The sequence below is a fragment of the Panthera leo genome, chromosome D2 (assembly GCF_018350215.1).
Source record: "Panthera leo isolate Ple1 chromosome D2, P.leo_Ple1_pat1.1, whole genome shotgun sequence".
Classification (NCBI taxonomy): Eukaryota; Metazoa; Chordata; class Mammalia; order Carnivora; family Felidae; genus Panthera; species Panthera leo.
The window spans coordinates 59,096,919-59,105,549 of NC_056689.1; the positions used below are offsets into that span (position 1 = coordinate 59,096,919).

The 8,631-nt window shown below is 56.3% G+C and overlaps 1 protein-coding gene across 1 annotated transcript; it reads left to right on the forward strand.

Moving 5' to 3' along the window:
- The first annotated feature begins 707 nt into the window (after positions 1–707).
- Positions 708–7,984, forward strand: SFXN3 (sideroflexin 3). The gene is made up of 11 exons (XM_042908759.1): positions 708–838; positions 2,081–2,244; positions 2,909–3,079; positions 3,428–3,526; positions 3,901–3,976; positions 4,143–4,228; positions 4,490–4,617; positions 4,798–4,847; positions 5,683–5,732; positions 6,214–6,261; positions 6,529–7,984. The coding sequence occupies exons 2-11, from the start codon at positions 2,084–2,086 to the stop codon at positions 6,623–6,625; spliced, it is 966 nt and encodes a 321-aa protein (XP_042764693.1). The 5' UTR covers positions 708–838; positions 2,081–2,083; the 3' UTR covers positions 6,626–7,984.
- The last annotated feature ends 647 nt before the right edge of the window (positions 7,985–8,631 follow it).

Sequence of the window (8,631 nt, forward strand, 5' to 3'; positions counted from 1 at the left end):
GGGAGGAAGAATCTTTCTGAGCCACTTGCTTGATGCAGACAGAGCTACCTTGAGCCTTCTTCCCCTACACCTCCCAGGGCAGGGACTGGGGCTAGGTCTGTGGTGCCGGGATAGGGATCGGGGACGTAAGGAAACTGGGACCCAGTGGAGCTAGGTAAGGAGGGGGCTGGAGGAGGAAAAGGGTGGGGACATAGAAGGGGGCACAGGCACGAGCAGAACGAGATTGTGGAGGACTGCGAATGCCCAAGTGCTGCGAGAAGAGCTTGTGAGAACTGGGGTAGGAGCCCAGGGGGCCAAGTAGGCAAAGGCCACTGCCAAGGCGGCCATCTAGTAAACAACCCAGGCGGTAACCCGAGTCCCTCCGGGCGCACCATCAGAGGATGGCCCCTCCACGCCGCCAGCCTTCGTCCTGCGCCCAGCGAGCCTTCGCCCTGGGCACCTAGACGCGTTGCTGCCGAAGCCGGGTGCCTCCCGAGGCCAGTCAGGGGACTGCAAGCAAAGGGGGCAGCGCCCACGGCTCCTCCCCTCCCCTCTAGGCCTGGGGACGGGCCAGAACCTATTCCCCGAGCCCTGATTGGCTTTGGGAGGCGGCGTAGAGCCAGCTCCCTGCAGCCGGGGCTGGGGGCGTCGCCCTAAATGGCACCCACCGCCCCCAGGCTCTGCCAATCCCTGGGCACGCCCGGCGGACGCGCGGGGGTTGCCCCCGCCCCTCCTGCCTGTCAGCGTCACGCGTGACGTTACGCGTGATGGGTTGGGGGGGCGGAGGCAGGGGCGACGCGCCGAGAGAAAGGCGGGTCCGGGAGCTGCAGAGGCCAGAAGCCCAGGAGCTCAGCAAAGCGTGAGTGCTGGCTGTCCGGGGCGGGGTTCGCGGGGTTCAGGGGAGTAGGAGGTTGAGGGCTAAGAGGGAGGGAAGCCTGCCTTGGGTGTGCTCTCTATCCTATCCGGATTCAGTATCTTCGGTTCTAGGGAGGTGCTTGGGGCACGAGGGGAGGTTGGCTGGTGGGAGGAATGTCAGGGTGGGGCCTTATGTGGTCACACATTCACGTGTCTGCAGTTGATGCATATGGGGTGTGTGTGTGTGCGCGTATGTGTGAGTGTGCAAGTAACGGTCTTTGTGGGCTGGTGTATGCAGTGCGTGTCCGCCGTTTGTATATCTGTGTAGGTCATGTACGCATCTTTGTATGTGGGTATGTGAGTGTGAGTTTGTGAGAGAGGGGAGGGTGTCTCCTCCAGTGCGGGAGGAAGTGCGGTTGGAGAGGATTAGTCATATTGTAGGATTTTGCCTAACACAGCCAGCCGGCTGCTTCAGGCTTTCCTCTTGGTACTGGGTGGAGAGGGCACTTACCGACTCCTCCTTTCTAGACGTAGGTGGCTTGGGGAGAGGTGGATGGGTGTCTGTGCCAGCCCTGCCCAGCTGGGGAACAAGGAGGGCCTTGGGCCATTCAGTGTGGGTTGAGAAAAATGCCCCTGGAGAGGGGGACTTGTGCATGACTGCGGGCACGCATGCTTGGCTGGCATCAGAGTCCCCTATTTGAGATCTGGAATAGATAAGCCCCGAAGTAGCCAGTGAGCCCTTGTTCTCCTCCAATCAGGGGCTGGGGTGTGGGACGGCTTATGCCATCTTCCCAGACAGCCTTGGGGGTTTGTATCTAGGTCTTAAGGCAGCTGGGCCCTGAAGCTGACCTGAGCATGCATGTATAATGCATATAATACACACTTTTGTGCACACAGAGCACAAGAGTAGCTGCATAGGATTAGTTGCTGCTGTTGCATCAACCATACACGTGTAAATCCTCACTGATGAAAAGCTGCACGGGGCCAGAGTGCAAAAGAGATCTGTTTTTTCTGGTTCTGTTTTCCCCTGCCCCCTCCTCCAATGGCTGCAGGTCTCTGAGCCAGGGCCTTGCCTGGAAAACAACTCCTCCCCCCAACCCTTGCTTACCTATCTGGAGTCACCTTGAGCTCTAGAAGGGGTTGGTGATAGGCCCAGGGACCAGGGCAGAGCCACCAGAGGCTCCCACAAGTTGAGTTCCTGGACTCCCTCCTTGGAGCCCTTCCGATCCTGATCTTTGCTCTGCAGAAAATGGGGGAGTTGCCCTTAGATATCAATATCCAGGAACCTCGCTGGGACCAAAGCACTTTCCTGGGCAGAGCCCGGCACTTCTTCACCGTTACTGACCCCCGAAATCTGCTGCTGTCTGGAGCACAGCTGGAAGCTTCCCGGAACATCGTGCAGAACTACAGGTAGCCCGCTGCCCCGTCCGAATGAGACCCTGGGGTACTCATTCCCTGCCATTAATATGGTACCTTTTGCATCTATCTCCTCAAGTTTGAGAGTGACCTTGTCCCACTCCTTGACCCCCTTACTCCCTAGCTCTATATGTTGGAATCACAGGCAACTATGGCACAGCGCTTCAACCCAGAGAATTTCAGGGTGTTTGGGTTGAGGAGGTGGCATTGATATTTGTGGGTGGGGGGCTGCTGTATGTTTCACAACCCTCCACAGGGTCCTGTCCCACTGCTAGGCCCACCCTCTTCAAGGACAGATGGGGCTCAAAGTTGAGCCCCAAGGAGATAGGAGAGCACCCCCTTGTCCCCAAGAGGAAATACCCTTGAGATGCCCCCAGCCATTTTTGACCCACCGGAAACTACCATTACCCATGACCAGGCATTTAGGCAGAAACAGAAGGGCACCCTTCTTTATGTGGCTAGAAGGAAAATGGAAATAGGAGCCCCCTGCCCTTCTGGAAGATTTGACTCCCCCAGAGACAAGGAGCTCCTTTATTCTGAGACTCAGGGCCAAAGTTCCTGGTCCTCTGGCCAGACTTTCCCTGAGCTAAGTGGTCAGGGCTGGTGGAGGCAGATCTGCCCCTAGAATTGCCTGTCTGTTCCCTGACATTCTCTGCAGGGCCGGCGTGGTGACGCCAGGGCTCACTGAGGACCAGCTCTGGAGGGCCAAGTATGTGTACGATTCTGCTTTCCATCCGGACACGGGGGAGAAGGTGGTCCTGATTGGCCGTATGTCAGCCCAGGTGCCCATGAACATGACCATCACTGGCTGCATGCTCACCTTCTACAGGCAGGTCCTGCCCCGTGTGTCCCCTCCCTGAGCACTCTGTCCAAGCTAGAGTGTAGCCTGATGACTAGGTGAGGCCAGTTTGGGCAGAAAATAGTGGGTGAATGAGAGCTTGTGTTAGAATCCCTCGCATTCCTCAGAACTCAGCCCCAGGGCTCCTCCCACCCCAGAGACAAGTGTATGTGGTCGTGTCAGTGGGGAGGGTCGTGCAGAGGTCACCGAAGCAAGTTCTAAGGTCATCAGCTGGGTCCCTCCTGAGGGTTTGGGAATAACCTTTAGGGTTTCTTTATTAGGGTTTGAGGATAAGGGACACTGTAGCAGGAGCAGCAGTAAGTGTCTCTGTTCCCTCAGGAAGACCCCGACCGTGGTGTTCTGGCAGTGGGTGAATCAGTCCTTCAATGCTGTTGTTAATTACTCCAATCGCAGTGGCGACGCTCCCATCACTGTGGGGTGAGAGCTCATCCCCTCACCGGGACTCCCCACCCCGCCACTCTCTCCCTGCCCTGGCCTCCCCAGGCCTACCATTGCTCCCTCTTGTCTGCTCCTGTTCCTCAGTGCTCCTGCAGCCCGTGACTCAACTCCCTCCCCTCAGTCCGCCCCTCTCCCCACTCTCCTGGCCTGAGGGCTTGGGGTCCTCTTGCCTGTGCTAAGGGAGGCCCTGTCCGAGGGACTGGAGCTTCCAGGCAAGTCTATGCTGTAGCAGGGGAGGAATTTCTCTGCCCGTCACGCCTCACGTATTGAGGATTTTGACGTGTCCCTGAAGGAAAGAACCACACGCTGGACTGTTCACCTCCAGCCTTGTGTCCTGCCTCTTCCACCCACAGGCAGCTGGGAACAGCTTATGTGAGTGCCACCACTGGGGCCGTGGCCACAGCCCTGGGACTCAAATCCCTCACCAAGGTAGATGCCCCCCCCCATTGTACTGCCCCCTCACTTACCCTTTATCTGTCTCCCTCTTCCCCATCGCTCGTCCACACCAACCTACAGGCTCCCCACATCCCTCCCCAGAGTTCTTCACCACTCCATGGCCCTTAGGGCCACTAAACGATATATTTCCTCCCCCCAGCACCTGCCCCCCCTGGTGGGCAGATTTGTCCCCTTTGCAGCTGTGGCAGCTGCCAACTGCATCAACATCCCCCTGATGAGGCAGAGGTGAGTGGCTCCAGCTCCTGGCATGCGGGCCCAGCGTGCAGGCAGGCACACCATCCCGCCATGCCGACTGGCCCATGGTGGGGACCGTCCTCTCCCTCTCCAAACAGAAGCTTCTGGGCACAGTCTCAGTCTGACTCTGGGATCCTGGAATGATATCTGAATCTGTGATATCTGACGGGACCCCGGGGAATAGCTGCCCGTGAGGGCAGTGCAGGTAGGATGCGGGCCTGTGATCTGACCCCCACCCCCTTCCCTTTTCAGGGAACTGCAGGTGGGCATCCCAGTGACTGATGAGGAAGGTCAGAGACTTGGCCACTCAGTGGCCGCTGCCAAGCAGGGAATCTTCCAGGTGGTGATATCGAGAATCTGCATGGCCATTCCTGCCATGGGTGAGGCAGGGGTGCCTGGGTGGGGCACGGGAGGCTCTAAGAGAACAGGGTGCATTCTCCAGGGGTTTTGAGCACTCCCGGGGGAGTGGGAAGAGTTGTGAAGGGGATCCACCCCTCCTCAGGATTCTGACTTTCATTCCACTAACTCTTACCTCCTCTTCTGCCCTGCTCTCCCTGCAGCCATTCCCCCGGTGATCATGGACACTCTGGAGAAGAAAGACTTCCTAAAGGTAGGCCACGCCCACCTTTCCCACCCTGGAAGAGGTGACGGCTGGGAGCAGAAGTGACCAGTCCCCAACCCTCTTTCCAGCTTGGCCCAGGAGTCTGAGACTTGCTCCCTGTTGGCCCCACCCCTGGGCTGCCCCCTCCACCTTCATTCATGCATTCAGCAGGAAGGAAGTGGGCTGGGGTGAAGGAACACTGAGGGAGCAGGAGGAGAAGATAAGGAAAGGAAGGAAATGGTTTCTGTCCTGAAGAGAGCTGGTATCACTCCAGAGGCCTCTTGACACACACGGGGATGGACCACCACCATCACACTGGCCACTATATTCATGCTGTCACCTACCGACAACAATGAGACACACAGGCTCACACACGCACGAACAGAACAGAGAAGGCACAGGACTACAAGCTCATTTATTGAATCATTTATTCACCAATATATCTTGAGCACCAGCTGTGCCCACTGGAGGAACCGAACGCTGGTCCCTGTGGCTGGAGGGAATGGAGAAGGGCGTGCAGAACAGGAAAGGGACAGATTCATGCATGCTACTGGGACGGGAGCGGAGTGTTAGAGGAGGCTTCCTGAAGAAAGCAGCTCCTGGAGGAAGTGCGGAACCAATCCTGTGAGGGGAGAGTGGGTGAAGGGACACTAGGGAGGGTGTCGCAAGTAGGCGTGGCTGGACTGGAGGCTGGTGATTTGGAAATTCCAAGCCTGTTATGGTCTTGGGAGAAAGAAAAGACTCAAAGGCAGGGTTGGTGGGATAGAGCTGTGGTAGGGGAAATGCGGTGGGGGTTAGGGGAGGAGGGGACACAAGCCATCCCGTTGCCTCTGTCTCCCTACAGCGTCGCCCCTGGCTGGGAGCGCCCCTGCAGGTGGGACTGGTGGGCTTCTGGTAAGTGTGTGGGGACTTAGCTAGGGTGTGTGGGAGTGCCCTTTCCCTGGTGGATGTGGGTGGGTATTTGCGGATTTTAAGATGTTTATGTACATCATTCATTCATCCATTCAGCTGGTAGGGCTCTTAGACACTTGTAGGGCATGTTGTGTGTGTTAGCAGGTGATCGCCATCCTTGAAGGTCAACAGTCTAGTTGAATACATTCTAGTCTTTGTGTACAAGAGGAAAGCGTGGAAATATACCTTTTGGTATCATCCAGGAGTTTCATGCACGTTTAATTTCTGATTCAGGCACTCACTGGCTGTGGAGCTCTGGGTCATTGCCCTGGAGGCTCTTTCCTTAGCCAGAACCTGATGTCAGCGTTGGCCTTAATCAATCTCTACCCCTCGGGGCTGTCTCCAGGGATGGGGTGGGATGCAGGGAGGCAACAACCATAGGTCAAAACTTCACAAACCTTCCCAACACTCTTCTCCCCCCAAGCCTGGTATTTGCCACCCCCTTGTGCTGTGCCCTCTTCCCCCAGAGAAGGTAAGTGCTGCCCCCGGGCTTGGTTGGGGGCTCTGAATAGGTCTCCACATCTCTGGAACCCACTGACCTTAGGGTCCTTTAGTGTGTTCCAGGAGGAGGCTTGGCAGGCACTAGACTTATTCTGGGGGTGGGGACTTGATGGTGAGCTGGGCCTTCTGGCCGTTGAAGGAGACTGTCCAGCCTGGGAGGAGGAGAGGTGGTGAGCCCTTAGGCTGATGCAGGTTGGGTTGAGGGGATCCTCAGCCTGCCTGTGCTGTTCTGTTGCAGCTCCTTACATGTGAGCAGGCTGGAGCCAGAGCTGAGAGCTCGGGTCCGTGAGCAAAACCCCAGCATCGAAGTGGTTTACTACAACAAGGGGCTTTGAGGGAGGGTCAGCCCCTGGACCCCTCCCTCACCTCCTTGGGCTGCTGCTTTAGTGGAGCCTTGCCGTCCCTGCCACTTGCCCCTCTTCCTGGTACTGGGGGGGGGGGGGGCTTGGTGGGGAAGCAGCCATTGAGACCAGCAATCCATAGGCTGAGAGGTGCCCCCGTTAAGCCTTTTTCTCTCCTCTCTGGTTTCAAAGAGCAGGGCCACATAATCCCTTTCTCCTGTGCTCCTATGTTTATGTATGTACACACATGATACGTGTGTATGTGTGTGTGTACATGCTGTCCTAGAAGCTAGGAACGGACGTGCTGTCCTAGGATGTCCTGATAATCTGGCTTCTCCTCTCGGCCTCTTGCCACCTGTCAGCCAGCCAGGCTACAGGACTTCCCTGCCTAAACAGTTCCACTGGCCAAGTCATTTCTGACAGCACCTCGAGGGCCCCTTCTGGACACAGGAGTAGCCAGGATCTCAGAACAGAGACTGAGGGATACTAGCAGGCCAAACGGGTCCGACTCCTTCCGACTTTTGCTTCCTGGCTCCCAGGAACTGGGCTGGCAGAGAAAGACCTATCAGGGTAAGGGAGACGGGGAGTTTGTGCACCCCCCACATCCTGAAAGAGCTCATTTCCTCTCCTCTCCTCTGTCAGAACAAAGGGGTGGTATCCTGTACAACTCTTGCCATCCTCCCCTCGCCCCCACACTGCAGTGTGGACATCTTTAGGTACATTCTTAGGAGTTCTTGGTCTGCTCTGACATCATAGACTCAAATCTACACCTATAGTCCCAACCCAAACCAAAAAGCCATGGAGGCAGAGCAAGCATTCCCCCTTTAAGAGCTCCCAGCGCCCCCTCTTGCAGAGGGACACAGCTGTGGGAATGGTGCTTAACCTCAGATACCACAGGTATCTGAGTGGAGACAACTAGCACACCCTCAAGGGCAACTAGGCCCTGAGTGTACAATCTTAAGACAGGAAATTCTGTCTTCTCTTGACCCTTGTTAGACATTCAGCAGAACCCTGACCTTAGCTCCTCTTTTTTGAGGCTTGGCCCTGCTCCTACCTCCACTCCCACCCCCATCTCCCACGAGGAAGAAGGGCCCAGGCATCCATAGCTGGTCCAAAGGGCAGGTAGGCTTGGGAATGGAAGGTATAGTGTTACGCTCACAGGATGCAGAGCTTGACCTTGACTCCAACTCCCATGAGCTCTAGCTGAAGCAGTGGGTGGTGCGGAGGAAGGCCCCAGTGGGATCCTCTAAGAGCATTTTTGTGCTCCCCCAACTATCTGCTACCAGTGACTAAAACTATGATGCCATTGTTACTCAATAAACTAAAAACCGATCTACTTCTTGATCTTCACTTGATTCTGTGTTCTGAGTGCTCAGGAAGAACCAGTCTTCTGCCTTCAGCCTTCCCTCCCCCACAAAATCTAGGTTCTAGCTCTTCCCTCCCTTCTGTATGGAACCTCAGCCCCCAGCAGAGGGCACTCTGAGATTAGAAAATCAGTCCTCCATCAGCACCCAGAGTGCTAACTAAGGGGATGTAGATGCCTTCTATTCCCTTTGCAGATAGAGTCCTGGCTTCATTTCGTTCTTGGCTAGGAAGGCTGATCCCACCTACCTACCAGCTCAGGCTCTGGGCTTCTTGGTTCCCTTCAGGCATTTGGCATGGGTCGGTGGGCCTCTGGTTCCCAGGGAAGCCTCTGGAGAGAGGAAGGCTAGGGACTGTCCAGCTCCATCAGAGAGAAGTTAGAGCACCAGCACACCCTCCATACCCCTCCATGCCCCCACCAGTACAGCAGAGGAACAAGCCTGGCAGGGACCATTTGCTAGTTAGCACCCCTTCCTGCCCCCCCATCCCAGGATCCTCCACTCCCCCCTTATGTAACCCTTTTCTCCCCCCCTGGGAGAAATGAGGCCAAAAGTTCATGCCTCTGAACAGATGGTGAGAGCTACTATTAAACAGTTTATAGTTAGTTGCCTCTCTTACCCCAAGTCTTGGCTTTGGAA

What these genes read in the sequence shown, in the direction of transcription:
- SFXN3 (XM_042908759.1), top strand. Translation starts at nt 2,084, where the DNA reads ATGGGGGAGTTGCCCTTAGATATCAATATCCAGGAACCTCGCTGGGAC. An exon ending in ATCCCCCTGATGAGGCAGAG is followed by an intron (nt 4,229 to 4,489) that starts GTGAGTGGCTCC and finishes TTCCCTTTTCAG; the next exon opens with GGAACTGCAGGTGGGCATCC. An exon ending in CATGGCCATTCCTGCCATGG is followed by an intron (nt 4,618 to 4,797) that starts GTGAGGCAGGGG and finishes CTCTCCCTGCAG; the next exon opens with CCATTCCCCCGGTGATCATG.